General features: G+C 36.3%; 1 protein-coding gene across 1 annotated transcript in view; it reads right to left on the reverse strand.

The window, feature by feature from the left end:
- The window catches only part of THSD7A (thrombospondin type 1 domain containing 7A), a 257,309-nt gene that overhangs the window by 91,286 nt on the left and 150,532 nt on the right, over positions 1 to 15,491 (reverse strand). The window contains exons 5-8 of the mRNA XM_052695414.1: positions 12,425 to 12,673; positions 10,680 to 10,861; positions 5,255 to 5,410; positions 2,504 to 2,707 (exon numbers count right to left, since the gene is read on the reverse strand). Coding sequence (XP_052551374.1) covers positions 2,504 to 2,707; positions 5,255 to 5,410; positions 10,680 to 10,861; positions 12,425 to 12,673 — 791 coding nt within the window. The remainder of the gene's footprint in view (positions 1 to 2,503; positions 2,708 to 5,254; positions 5,411 to 10,679; positions 10,862 to 12,424; positions 12,674 to 15,491) is intronic.

Raw genomic sequence — 15,491 nt, forward strand, 5'->3', positions numbered from 1 at the left:
TCCTCTGGCTCAAGTGCAAAACCTTGCACTTTGCTGTGTTGAACCTCTTTAAGTTCGCCCAGGCCCACCTTTTGAGTCTGTTGAGATCCCTCTGAATGGCATCCCTTCTTTTCATTCTGTGAACCACATCACTCAACCAATTAATCCTTTTCAAGAAGTGCTCAAAAAAAAAAAAAAAAAAAAAAAAAAAGAATATTCCAAATTATGTACGATGATTTAAACCATGATGTTTACACAGTGCAAGAGTAGCATTCTTCAAACTTTAGTTTACTGCAAACTACCTTGCAGCAAAACTGCCCTCATTGCAAGATGCTTCTCACCCAGTTTTTACAGAGTGCAATCTGAATGCCTGCAACCAGTGTTTGGTGAAGAGAGATATGTATGGCAGATTTGGACTAGATGGGAGCTACCTGGGAAGAGGTAGTGGTGTGCATTTAGAGGAATATTTAGGAGTTGCCTACAGAATTTTCAATGGATGAGAACTGTCAGAGGCATATTAAAGAGACACTAGATCAGAGTTCGCTTGGAGGGACAGACTGATGAGGTTGGTTGATCCTTACTTTTTTTTTTGCTTTTTCTGTACCATGCTATTCTTTCTCAGGAGTCCTAAGCAAAATCTGCCTGATATTACCGATGAAGATCACAGGACATCTTTTATTATGATAAGTAAGGGATTACGATGAAAAGATGGGAAAATCCACTGCATTATCCTCCACTGCTTTTGCATTCTGTCACAAGATATTGAACACATATCTTCGTGATTGGATCTTTGCAAATGCAATATGATTTACCCTATCACTGAAGCTGTGCCCACAACTATTTAATCTCAAAGACTAACAGGCACATAGCCAAAGCTAGAATTCTCGCTCCTAGAACAGATTGCTGATATACACAATACCTATATAATTTCAGTAATATATACTACCACACAATTCAGAAGGACTCAAACAGAAAGAAAAAGATTAATACTGGGAATAAAAAAATGCAGTCACAAATCTTTTGAGACAAATTTGGCCAAATTTAGTCTATGCATTGCAGAGAACAAATCCTGTAAGAATGAATCAGAAAGCAATACTATATCCATAAAATACAGATAAAAGTAGCTTCATTGCATGCTCTGTATTATGTTTATAGTTAATTGTAGTTAATATATATACATTATCACCATTTATTAAAAAAGTTACCCTGATCAAACATTAAATATGAATAAATACCACTACTCAAAACTAATGGGAAGTCACATTATCCAGAAATCTGAAACAAAAAACTTGCAACCCAAGTTGTTAAGCATGAAAGCCCAAGATCTAAATCTCCCTATAATAACCTCTTACTACTTCTGACTGTTCCAATTATCGAATATTTTGTGCAGTTATTAAAAACCAGGGGAGTCTCCTTATTTAATCTTCCACAGGGAGTTCAAATTCTCTTACTGTAACTACTCTAAGTCAGTACAATTAATGTAATTCATATGCTATGTTTGAGCAGACTATAATACTAATAATGAATCAGGAATGTTCTCCCAACAATAGTTCTTGAGTCTCCTATAGTTTGAAGTAGTTCATTAACAGTTTTCAAAGTTCACTTTTACAATTATGTCATGCAAAAATTATTTTCCCACACAGAAGGATGACTGAATAACAGTGGTATTCTTTTTGACTTCTTCAAGAGGCAAGACATCCTGGACTGTCATATCAACTTGTTAGCACGCATCAAACTATGCTTTCCAGAAACTACATTATTGTTTTTCTTTCTAATGTGCTTACTGAAATATGTATTACTTTATTCACACTTTATTTAGCACTGTCCTCAGTAAATCAGTAAATTGTTAGTGGGATTACATCAGGGAACTCGGTCAAATCAGTGCAGGCATACATTTGACCTACTGAAAAACAGTAGCTGTTCCTGATATACTTCTTTCAAAGTCTCTTCAGGAACCTCTGAAAACCTACATTGTATAGGTTGATTGCTGTGAAGAAGCTTAATTCTAAAGAAACTACTGGGCCCATCTTAGCTAACAAATTGTAACATGATAGAAAGTACAGCAATGACAGCACAGCAGCAAGATCTTGGACTGCAGGAAGTAAGGATTTGCACAAATGCTGCAGCCACAGAAACAAAAATAAAGGAAAGAAGCTACTTACCTTTGGAAAGCCTCAAATACACAGAGATCTCCAGCAAGATACCCTTGTCTCCACTGCCAACTGTTAAATAAGGCCTGGGAAGGGATAGATCCTGGTTCTGCTCCTTTCAGAGGATCCACTCCTTCCAGTCACTCAGGTGCATTGCATGCACCTGAGCTCCCCTGGGGTGGCCTTGCCTTCCTACCAGGTGCTTAATCACTGGTTCAAGCTGTGACTTAGCATTTCCACTAATCCAATATTAAAGGACTTCTCTCTTATCAAGAACTGAGAAATCTGAGAGAAACAAAAAATGCTTCTCTTTCAGATTGCATGTTACCATATTCAGTCTGGGCTGGTATAGAACATTAGAAAAAGCATCTTACCATCACTGTTGACACAGATGACAATAGGCACCTGAGTACCAGGGCCACATGGTTTCTCATTGTCAGGAACACACTCCTCCAGCCCTACAATCCTCCAGTCATAGCATGAGGGCTCCTCACATGGGATGGCTTCCAGCAGGTGAGGGCAGTTTCCCGTTCCTCCCGTAGGCTCGTTAGTGATGCGCCGTTTCCTTAGTTTAAATCCTGAAATATCCATGAGAATATAAATGGTGAAATAATTCAGTTATAAAAAGCAAAGTGGAGAGATTTCTCTCTCTCAAGAGAGAGAGAACTGTTATGTTTATCTGTGCAAAAACAAACAAACAAAAAAAACCACCTAGATGCTCAATGCAACACAACCTTTTAGATAATTTAGTAGAAGAACTCATTACAGAAAGAAGTAAAGCTTAACAAGTTTTTTAAAAGTTTTGAACTGATTCAGTAAGCTTTGCCTTCAACTCTTGCTTGTCCTGGTTGTATACATTTTAGAGAAGACAGCATTTGTTTTCTCTCAAGTGTGATTCACTCTTGCTGGATCCATCTCATTTAACAAATCTTCACTAGATTCTGGCTTGCCATTTCTCAAAGATGGTGCTTGTTATCTTCTTAAGAATTTTCAAATAGAAATAGAATATCAAATGAAATCAGCTTACAAACAAACAAAAGTCTAACTTGTCAGTATAAATAAACTGTAGAAAGAAAAGGAGAAAAGGATGAGGTCCTATAAATTCCTATTTTGTTGGTAATTAACATAAAAATATTCCCTTCCATTCATTTACAGAATTTTCTTCAGACTGTATGAACTCATTTTGAATAGGAAAAATTGATAAGCCATTATGCAGTGTGACACGTGTCAGTCTGATATCAGTCTTTCAGAACAGCATGTTGAGAAAGCCATCGTTTAGCCAGAATATGCTAATCAGACTGAACAGATTCAGCAAATAATTTCTCATTAAATAATTTTCTACAGTTTCTGATATGTATGTGATCAGATTAATTTAACATTGGCAGCTTTCCACACCTTTTCATAGGTTCCTTTTTTGTCTCAATATTCAGGCAGGTTAACAATACTCAAATATTATTATAAAGTGCTATGTATAACTCCTTTATTTCTACTAAGAGACGAAGTAAACAGGAGAGAGTTTTAACACATTAAGTGGAAGAGTTGATTTCTCTGTTTGGAGATGTGCCTGTTAACAGATTATAACAAATAATATTTTAATAATACATTGGTATGCATCTTTGTTTTCTCTAATCTGAAGAATTTGATAAAATTAAATCTTAAAGGTCTACTGAGCTTGCCACCAAAAAAGTGATATTCCCAAAGAAGCACTCCAGTGTCTGCTACAACAAAGAAGGCAAGTGACATACAGTAAAGAACCATTACTGAAACATGTAGAGAACTTAGCTTCTAAGTCTGAGAGGGCCTGTACAACTTCTACATCAGTTTTGAAGAACTGGAATCACACAGAAAGTTGACATATATAACATGAAAGTATAACATAAAAAGCTGACTTTATGTTATTATATGCTTGAAAATTTTACAGCATGCTGATGATAACTGTATCATTGCTATAAAACAGCCGTATCAAACAAGGAATGAATACAATAAATTACAGTAAAACAGATAAATTAGGATATTGAAAAATGCCTAGTACAGAATGTCATTTCATAGCAGAAAGATCTTGTTGAACTTTTTCATATTTATTGATCATCTTAAGCAAAGATAAGGTAGAATGACCCTGTGTCATGGTTTTGTGTAAAGTACATTCTAATATATTTCCATTAGGCAGGATTTAAAATTAACATGTTACTTGTCTACTGTACTCAGAAGAGACTCAATCCAATGGGTTTACACACTGAACTGCTTTTTCCTTTTCAGTTTATCAAGATTGGATTACATTACATATTGTGTGACAGCATCATAAAACTTGTGTTTGCTATACAGATTGATATGTAACTAGCAGCATACCAAGAAATAGAATCCAAGCTAGCATAGTAATTGCACTTACTCCTTCAGGTGGACATACAGAATGGCCCTATCTTATGATCATTTTCAGTCAAGGAGCTAAATCTGGATTCTCAGCTTGTATCAGATAATCTTACTGCAACGAGTTGGCCAGTTTTTCTAATTTATGACCAAAAACCCCAAAGACTTTTTAAATGTGTTCCTTGTCACTGCATTCTTGCCTTCGTATTTTAATGTTACTCTACTACAATATGTTCTGCACAGGAATGAACTGTAAAATATATGTGAAAGCAGAAACCAGCACAGATGTACTGTTACCAGAAAAAAAAGCAAAAAAACCAAAGTGTTTCTTAACAACAGTGAATGATCCCATCTCTTTATCAGTGCATGCTTCATAGTCTATCAGTGAATTCTTAAATTGTCACTGAACTGTAAAATCTTTTACTGACTTCAATACTATCTACCTCAGTCTGCTTCTACCCTCCTTCTGAGACAGTGCCAGAACTGTGCTTTGCACACACATTCAAATTATACACTTTTTGTTTGAGAATAAAGTTTAAAACTGGAATTGAATTGTAACAACCCAAATTGTCCTTGAGAGCCTAGTTATTATTTCTGCAAGCTTTCCTGGAGAAATAGTGCAAAATACATGCAATTTGATGACTTTTTTTGATGCTGAGAGGCACTGGATGTACTATACACATTAGGGTGACTGCGCAGACAAAAATGTTCTAGGAATATGAAATATTTGCCATTAAAGGTTCTACTGAATATTTACATACCCTTCTTGGCCTGAGGATCATCACAGTTTTCATAGGTGCATGGTCCCCAGGCTGACCATGCTGAGGTCTCACACTCTGTAGGACAGGGGATATGGCACAGCTGTGAGGTGCTGGGAAGAGGTCCTGTACACAGTCTACGGTCCACTGGCCTCGAGGCTGTCAAAAAAAATAAAAAAAATTTAAAAATCATCAACATATTTCTCATATGTTGCCAGTCATGATGCTCAGCTCTAAAATGGCAAAAGCATCCTTCATTCAGAAAGGCTGCTATCTCATCATTCTCATCTGAGGAAGTGACATGAAGTAAAATGCCTGTATTGAAAAAAAAGGAGACAGAATTCAGTCAACAACATGCAGAGGCATGACCAGAGTCAAATCCAATTAAGTGGGATGAGGAAGACCATAGATATTGCAGCATCCTCTTGGACTTAGACCTTTCATTAAATGGATTATGTGGTAACAATGGCTGTTCACATTGCTGTCTGCATAAACTGATGTCCTGCTGTCTCACTGAGTTATGTTTTCACTGCGCTAACTGAACAAAAAGCTGTATAAGTCCCTTTTCTCTTATACGATACTATAATTTCAAAAGTGTGGTTCATGAATAATTGGAAGGTTATTTATGAGCTAAAACCTGAAACATAATCAAAATAGTGACAGAATTTTGTTTTTCTTTTACTCCATTGATCTCCAAGTGCACACTCAACAGTAAGATTTGTGCAATAGCATTTCCAGTTCATAAGTTTGCATATAATATATAGAGATACAATTATCAAAACTTTGCCCAAGATAACTGACTTTTCATTACAGTATTATTAATTCATAAAGATGTCTGTGAAGGCAGTTTATTCTGTTTTTTAATGATCTGTAATGCTTTGTGATAGATCCAGCCATCCGGTTTCTTCCAAACTTTACAGGCCTCACTCTTTTCAATTCCTGTTTTATACAAACGTTCAGACATATCTGTTAGGTGCCAGATGAAATCACTGAATTCACAGTTTACCACTTCATTAAGAGCAAGATTTTAAACCTTTTCCAAATAAAAAACTTGGCAAAATATTAGATTAAGCAGAGAATATTTGCTAGAATGCAAAGTGAAGTTTGTCATGTTCATCCTCTTTGTCCAGCTAAAGAAACTTGCAGTTCTTAAAGTCTCATCCTACTCCCTCTGGACTTCTCCACACATAAGTTGCCTCATTAATTTTCTATCACCCCTACAAATATTCTGTCTTGGTGGAAAGACTTACGTGACAAAATATATTCTAAAATAACTTTCTACTTGAATGAAAAAAGGATGACAAAATATCATTCAGAAAAAAATATATCAATAACAATAAATTAAATTTTAAATTAAACATCAAGTTGTTTAAGTATTTATAGATGCGCTCCCCTTTCCATTCAGACTTTCAAAGCAGATGATCTTTCATTTTAAAGAAAAAGCACTAAATTCATACTTTCTAAGGGGAAAAGAGAATGAAAAATATTAGCCTCTCTAATCTCGTTTCCTGTTTTGCCTCCTTTAGCACAGTTTTAATTTCTTTTTCTCTGAGTAATGAAGGCATGAAGATGGCAAGTGCTCATTAAAGATTACCGCCTCCAGCTTACCAATCTCTTAACACAAAATAACAGCAAAATATTATTCCAGCATTTTTACAGCACTCTGTTGGAACTAAATATTATGATAGAAAATTGAATTTTACAATAAATTTGACATGCACACTTAAAATGTATAATAATCAATACAACATGCATATCTACTGTACAACATGGAATTAAATAAACTTAATTTGGCAGCAATTTGAATTATATTGAATAGATTCTAATAAAAAAAAGAAAAAAGCGAAACAGTAAATGTTAACCATACTTTTAAACTTGATTTAATCAGGAAATTGTCCAAGTGAGACAGTTGAAATTAAGAGCCAATTACACCCATGAGACAGTCTTGCCTCAGAGAACAAGGAAAGCATTCATAATAATGCCTTGCTTCATCTCCAGCCTGCATCAGGATAAAGCACTCATCTTCACACTAGTTAATTGTATGGCACTCAGAAAAGTAACAAAGATCTATATTTTCATATCACAGGCGTTCCATACCTCAGCCAGATTTTCTAAGAGTCTGCAAAGAGAAGGTGCTACCATGCTACTTTAATAATTCATTGTCAAAGCCATGGTGGATTCAAGCCAACATGAGATGGACATGAAAATCCAAAATTGAAGGAACTTTGACAGTGCTTGGCTTTAGAGATCGACTTAAGCAACAGGAATATCATTTCAACTTTTTGAAGATTTTTGTCCAGTAAAAATTCTATCAGCAAAGAGCGTTACGTAAACTACTCATCAAAACACATACTGAAAATATCTGCCTTTTCCATCATTCATTAGTGTGTAGTGTAAATAACAAATCCTTTGGAGACTTGTAAGTGGTATCAATAAATCACTCAAAATGCTAAAATACTTTATAAATGCTGGTTTCAAGAACATCATTGATGTTTGAAAGTGTAACTCAAGGTCTGTTATGTGTTTCTTTTAAAACAAATGAATTCAACACTAGGATAATTTCCAAGTTATTAAAAAGGCTTTCATCTGCAGAAGTTGACACAATTTCATATTCCTTCCTGGTTACTTGCTTTCACAGCAATCAATGGAAGGAAGCTTCTCCAGCGAAAGTGCTCTCACTCCAAGAAACACAAGAAAAATCCAAGCTCAGGACACATCATGAACAGCAACAAGGTAGTACATGTTCCTCACACGTTTTTCAGTAACATTAAATGTTGTGATCAAATGACAAGTAATTCAGGACCTGATCCTTTTAACAACCATTCAACTGTATGTATGTAAGCAGTTCCTTTGTGTTTAACAGGACAAGGAGCGAGTGCTTGTAGATGTAGAATAAATTTGTGCCCATAAAGTAACTCTCTTCCCATCCTCTTTCTACACCATGAGTTTTAATGGTACTTGGAAAAAGATGACACAGCCTATTTCATAGGCTTATTCTAAGAAAAACTTCCTGACTAAGCCAGTTAAGTGGACAGGTGAAGAGATGGAGAAATTAAAGTAGATGGCAGAATGACACTGGCCTCCAGGAATCTTGACTGTCAGCTAATTACTGCATCCTGCACTCCTTCTTCATCAAGTCGACATTTATAAATTCTGATAGGAGACAATACAAATTGGAATGCTCTGGGGAATACTAGTTCAGGTAAGTATTATAAGTTAAAATGCTTACTGGAACCCTAGTTTGGTTTTTTTAAAGCCACAAAATGTCAGGAAATGGCAATGAAGTAATTCCCAGCACTCAGACTGGAGGGGATGTCAGTTACTCAATGAAACTCTTCAGGAGTGAGCACATGGAATTGTTTGAGCTTCCTAGGTGGCTAATGAACTTCATTTCCTTAAGTCCAGGCCTGACATTTTCAAACTGTTCTTAAATTTTATGATAATTCACAAATTCATTAAACTTCTTTAGAGCTACATAAACATGTCAATTATATACATACAGCCAACATAGTTTCCCCAGAAGGGACATTGCCTCCTTGGCGCACTTCTGACTGAAAGGCTAGGTCAGAGGCCTTCATTTACCTACCTGTTATTTCAAAAGTGATGGATAGCAGAGGTGCAGCACTAGCCTTCGACTTGCTCTGTGACTGACTTTCTGAAATAACAGGGAAACGCCACCATGAGTATGCAAGAATGGATGTCTTCAAAGATCCCTGACTGAGATAGTATTAACTATTAGCAATAGCAAACTGCTCTGAAATGAAGGCGTTTCCCCAAAACTAACACTGATAGTTAGTTTTGCCCCATCCTTAAACTACCCCTAGTTTTCAAGTAGTATAAACTGATTTGCTTGTTTTGCAGAGCACTGGAGCTCTGGCCTTCTTGAATCCATGGTGTGAGGGGAGCAGAAAGGAAGAATGGAGAAACAGCACCCATTTAAACCTGCTCCCACGCATGGAAGCATCCCAGAGCTGCTTTGTAAGTAAAGATTTGCTTCACCCTGAGTTTGAGCTCTTGCAAAACTGTTCTCATGTTTATGCATCCACAGACTAGCTACATTTTAATCAGCTTTCTGGGACCTGCAGAGATTACCTCTGGATGGGCTCTGCGCCTTCCTGTCACACTCTGATAAGGGCCGATTTCACACCCGCCTAAGCCAGCCAGACTTCACAGCCTACCCAAATCCTAATCACCATACTGAACAGTAAGCTGCCACGGATTTCATTGTTACTTCTGTTTAGCTGAGAGTTCTTACTTCTTTAGTCTTTGGCAGGAGCGTCAAAACTTTGTTCCACAGAGGCGATTTACTAAAAGCCCCAGGGCGTTTTGATTTGCATTAGATGAAGCAGCTTGAAAACACCTTCTTTAATAAATATAGATGTGAAACCCATTGTGCATACAAGTCACACTCTGCTAGTCCAAGTACTCAAGCTGAAAGAGATTTAGGCACTAGCACTCCCCACAAACTGTGCCTTTAAGAGCAGAAACCTTGCTACCCTGCCGCTAGCTCAGCTCCAGGTGCTGCATTACACATGGCTCTTATAAGGATATCCCTTTTCCTGGAGTATGTGGCTGTATTTATTTATCTATTTTAATGCTCTTGTATGTTTTTACAAAACACCTACAAAAGAGGATAGATAACATTTAATTAAAAGCTAAATGCAATTAGCTTAAGTCACTGACATACCTAAATTTATAGTGTTGCATTATCATTCAAAAATAACATAAAAAACTTGAGTTTTTTTCCTCAGTAAATACACTGCTAAGCTAACTACAGAATATATCTCCTAAGCTACTCTCTATTTTCCTATTAAGCCCTACAGGCAGTGACAGTGACAAAGAGTAATCTCTAGTTCAGTTTGGGAAAAAACAAACAAACAAACTTATTTTGGCCTTAAGTCTTCAAAGTGTCTTAAAAACCTGACCAAATCAAGAAAAGAAAAGTGAAGTCCCTGAAAATGAAATGTAGTCACATTTTCACACATTTCTACATTGAGTTTGCATTCCAGAATTGGGATATTATGTCTGCATCTCAGTCCTCACAGGTTCATCATGTAGCTCAAGAACACACAAGAGAACTGCTGTAGGCGAAGGAACAAATCTAATATTTCTGACCTTCATTCTCACTTGTTTTCTAAGTGAGAGATATCTTCATAAGACACTGTTCCTTAATATGTACTGAAAAACATTAATTCACAGCTAAGAACCAATATTTGCTACATAAAGAAATCTCTTATCCTGCAATTAGATATTTTCATCCAAACTAGTTTTTTTTTTTGTTGTTTTGTTTTGTTTTTTTAAGCTTGGATTTCTGAAACCTGCGATGTAACAAGGTAATCATGGTAGAAGACAGTGGCTATCCAGGAGTAAAGGAACGCTGAAGTACTCTGATTTCATACTAATTGAATTGCAAGTAAATTAAATTTACCTTCTTTTTCCTTGAGGGTATTTAAATAGGAGAGGAGATTTTCATTAGCTTGCACACAGTACATTTCCCGGGTTTGAATGCCACCTCCACACAGTGCTGTTTGATTTCCTCGCCTTTTATCCTGTTGATTGAGCAGAGGATCAACGCGGCATTCTGTCCACTCTGTGGTCCGCCAGCCATACCTGGATGAAATTGAATGAATTAGGTTTTCAAAAATCATGATGCTCTTTTACACATCACTGTTACACAGGCCAAAACACCTTTATATCTTTATCTGTTTCCTAAAAGGCCTGAGACAGTTTCTCATACAAAGAGGTGCATTAAGATTGATATTTTAAATGGGTGGAAGCATTTCCGCTGTTATTTGATTTCTGAAATCGTTACTGCTCTGAGAGATCTGTCCTGTCCAATTTCTGAAACATACTGAACATAGAAATACTTTCTTGGAGGGAAGAAAAACTTCATATGCAGAAAAATATGAGAGTATGTTCAGCTAAGCTAACTGTACTGACAGTGACTCTTAGTAATCATTTAGAACTAGACAGTCTATACAAAACAAACCAAAATATCAAATAAATGTGCATGCAGAAACATAAGAACCAGAAAACAAGAGGTAGAAATAAAAACACAACCTACAAAAAAACAAAAGCAGAAGCCTCGAGTCTATCTTTAATAAGAGACGCAGAAGTTTCTCTTGAATATCAAGGTAAAAGAATAACAATATGTTTTTATTATCTCAGGTACCATTTCAGTAAGTTCCTTTCTCACTGTCAAGAAGACAGTTTCTCTGCAGTGCTGAAGCATCCTTGCTGGGTACTGATGAATGATGAGAAGCTGTGAGCTTTCTAATCAGTGAATGCACAGGAAAGAAGTTCTGTGACTTGGAGCTAAAATCACAGTCAGGATTACGAACCACAAGAAATGCCACAGAATTCTCTATCCAACAATCACTTTAAGGCTAAATCAAGCAAACTGCTTCCTACTGTGGCTTGGAAAAGTGTAAATATGACATTTCGACTCTTAAATGAAAAATATGCACCACAGTCAAAGATGGAGATGCAAAATGGTTTAAAATCAAATGACATTTCTCCAGCCCCTCCTGCTAGTCTTGTAAAGGAAAAGCACAGTTGGAACATTAATAGTAGTCTTGATAAGTATTACAGCAATCTCTTGAATGTAAGGTGCTTGCTGTCATTTCTCCTAAACACTGAACAGGGTTCTTTATTTACTGTTAATGTTAGGCTCTCCCACTTTCCACTTGGGGCCCAGCTTTTCTTTTATTGGGCTCTAAAGAGTCTCATTAAAAAGTCTGGCAGCTAAAGAGATATTTCTCAGCTTTTTCTTATGTTTAGCACTTCTTCCAACAGAATGCTTCAGAAATTACTGGCAAAACTGCTATGTAGGAAAATTACTGACAAATTAATACAATTGCTTTATTATGATCTTAACTCTTCCCATGTGAACACAAACATATTGTCTTTTAAAAGTGAACACTAATGGAAAAAATAAGTATTTGGGGTTTTTGTTTCTGTATTTAGAGAAAGGAGTGATTTCACTATAATAGCTGCTACTTACAGACTTCAGGCTTTTAAGGAAAGAACTGAATTTGCAAAGGGTATAAAAATCAAACCTATTATTTCAGTATTACTTTAGTAACGATTTGGTTGATGTTACTGGCCATGTATGCTTAATTGAAATTTTTCATTTTATTATAGGGAGAACTGAAGTGAAATGAACCAACTTACGTAATGCATGGTGCTACACCATCTCCTTGGGTAATGCACTGCTCTTTTTCTTCTAATTGCGGGCATTCACTTTCACTGCCAATAGGGAGCTGCTTAATGGTCCGTGATCTTGTACGATTCCCTTTAGGGGTTGTCATGTCAAAGCAGGTTTTAGAGCAGGGGGTCCATTCTGACCACTCTGACACCTGGCACTCCTTAGTGATCACACAGGACTGGAATGTAATTGGCAACTTGTCTTGCTTGCAAAAGCTGGAATAAAAGAACATTACAATATTCAGCATATATATGTGAAGAGAGATGAGAACTCCTACAGACAAATGCTGTCTGTTACAACAAGTCAGTCAATATTTATAAAGCTGTTAGATTTCAATCCAAAAATATACGACCTCAAAAAGTCAAGTAAAAGTGCTTTTTGTTAAACCAATTCAATGTAGACATACTTATATCATTCTGGTGATACAATAATGATTAGCATTGTCATATTTTATATTTTTATTAAAACACAGATCTTCTACATATGTATGAAATGCAAAAGAGAAAATAAACTTTTTTTTCACAACTTATTTTCTGTTTTTGTGTATATACAATTATTTTTCTTGGAACAATAAAACTATGAAAGACCAATAACAGAATCAAGTCATATATATTGAATACTTGAAAACTAACTGTTTGCTTTGTTATCAGCTGGTGTATTGCCACAGTAACACCACATGGTCAAAACCTCTCCCTTAAAATAGGGCCTTCTCTGGTAAAGTGAAACCATATTCTTAATTTCCTGTTCACGTAAGTCTGTCATTTCATTTCCATTCTCCAGTTGCTTTAATCACATATTACATAGGTTGTCAGCAAAATTTTCTCCTTCTAAATGCCTCTGCATTTTCAAATGTCACATTCTAACTAACACATTTCTAACTTTCTGTCTTTACTCACTATAGGAAAATGAGCAATACTGAAGCTAAAACACAATTAAACCAATCATAACTTTAACTTCTTCATTATAATTGCAATGTAGGTATACACATTACGTCTGTTTTGTAATAAAATTCTGGCTTCTAAAGTAGCTAGACAGGAAGAAGTTTTATCTGCAGATGGCACAATGAAATGATCACTCCAATAATCAACAGAACAAGTGGCACTTTCACTGTTTTAATTAAAACAAACACACACACACCATCACACAGAATAATTAATGGTAGCAACAACTCTGTTGCTATGCAAAAATTTGCTATACACATAGCCAGGATCATGGTGCACTGCTATTAACAAAACTTCATAATACAAGATGTAGAGATACTTGATGAGACTAATAATCATTTCTAAAATTACCACTTGGGACAAAGAGCATGGCACTGAGTGTGGATATAACATCCTCTATCATGTACCAACCAGCCGCTGGGAAAACTGAACAATACAATGAACTGCTAAAGACCACACTGAGAGCAGTCAGAGCTGGGACATTCAAATACTAGGATACACTTAGCAAATGTGCATCTTAGCTGAGTGAGCTAGTCCTGCCCAATAATACCTCGTATGCTCTGTAGGAGGAAATTAAGTACCTGTTGTGAACATGAAGAAAGATGCTGGGAAAACAATCAGGGTTATTCCTGCTTCAGGCAAAAATCAAGCCTATTTGTAGGATCATTTTTGTTCAAGGACCTGGGTGCTTGTGGTGGGTAACATGGAAGGATGGTAAAGTTAGGTATGTAACTAATGGGGATTTGATGTTGGGTTACAACAGCCAATAATTTGAATTGTATGAAGTGAGCAGTTGTATAATACTGCATATCATCACTACTATGATTCTTATGTGCCTTAATAATGGTATTAGAGTAAGAATCACCCAGATTAAGGAAGAATGAATTCTAACAGAACTAGAATTAGACTCAGTGTGCAACAATCCAGAGAGGTAAAATCAGGAGAGATAACCTAAAGTGGCCAAAGGGATATTCCATACCATGTGGTATCATGCAAAAGAAACCTAGAAAAATGGAGGGGAGTAGGCCAAGGGGACAGCCACTGCTTGGACACTGGTCAGACATTCATTGCTGAGTGGTGAGCAATTGCTTGTGCATCGCTTGTTTTGTATGCATAATATACATATATGCTATTCCAAAAGTAATGCCTCCTATTTATTTCCATGGAGAAAAGAGCACAATTATAGTATTTAATAGAGTAAATTCTCAACAACAAAACACTATTTTTGACACAATTACCACTAATAACTATGCATTTTTGCCAGCAATGAACAAAAGCCTGCATGCCATACTCATAAAAGTCTGCACCAGTGGAGATGACCCTCTGTTGCTGTCACCACTGCTGAGACACATCACCCACCATCTCACTGTTTGGTCTCCATAAACACTCAGCAAGTGTTGAACTATGTCAGTGGGGGCAATTTTTTCCTCGTGGAGTAATTCAGTGGCATACCATTGCTTCACATGCAAAATCTGTCAGATTTCCCTTCTGCTGATTCCTGTTACATGGCAACAAAATATGGAATATTGGCAGGAAGGTTCAACCCCTACTGCCATAATACCAACGTCTACCTCCAATATTGTGGGTTAACATAATAAAATAGGAGGCGTTACTTTTAGCGCAGATCTGTGTATGTTGTATTATCTTTTTTTTTTTTTCCTGTTTCCAAAAGAATAACAATAACAAACAAAAAGCATGCATGCCAAACACAGTGTCCTAAGTGTCTTTCAGCAGAGTCCAGGGTACTATACCATGTGAAGTAAGGTTGTGCTAGGTAGATGACAGTATCGAAAGAAAAGGCAAACAAGTAAATGTCACAGGGATTGAATGAGTCTAAAGGCTATTATAAATGCTGAAACTATTCCCGACCTCAAAGACTTGTATTAGATAAATGAAGTAAAGAAAACATGATGTTGGCAAAAGATAGGCCATAATTGCTGCTGAACCTCTTTTAGAGATGTGTGGTTAGGAATTTGTGTTTAGTCACGTTCTGTAGCCTCTGTTTTACTCTTTGCAGCAATAAATAAAAACTAAACATCATTTCAGATAAGAAGATTCCCCATGGGGATTTCAAAGTAATTTAAGGGATAAT

The sequence above is a fragment of the Tympanuchus pallidicinctus genome, unplaced genomic scaffold (genome assembly GCF_026119805.1).
Source record: "Tympanuchus pallidicinctus isolate F22 unplaced genomic scaffold, pur_lepc_1.0 scaffold3, whole genome shotgun sequence".
Classification (NCBI taxonomy): domain Eukaryota; kingdom Metazoa; phylum Chordata; class Aves; order Galliformes; family Phasianidae; genus Tympanuchus; species Tympanuchus pallidicinctus.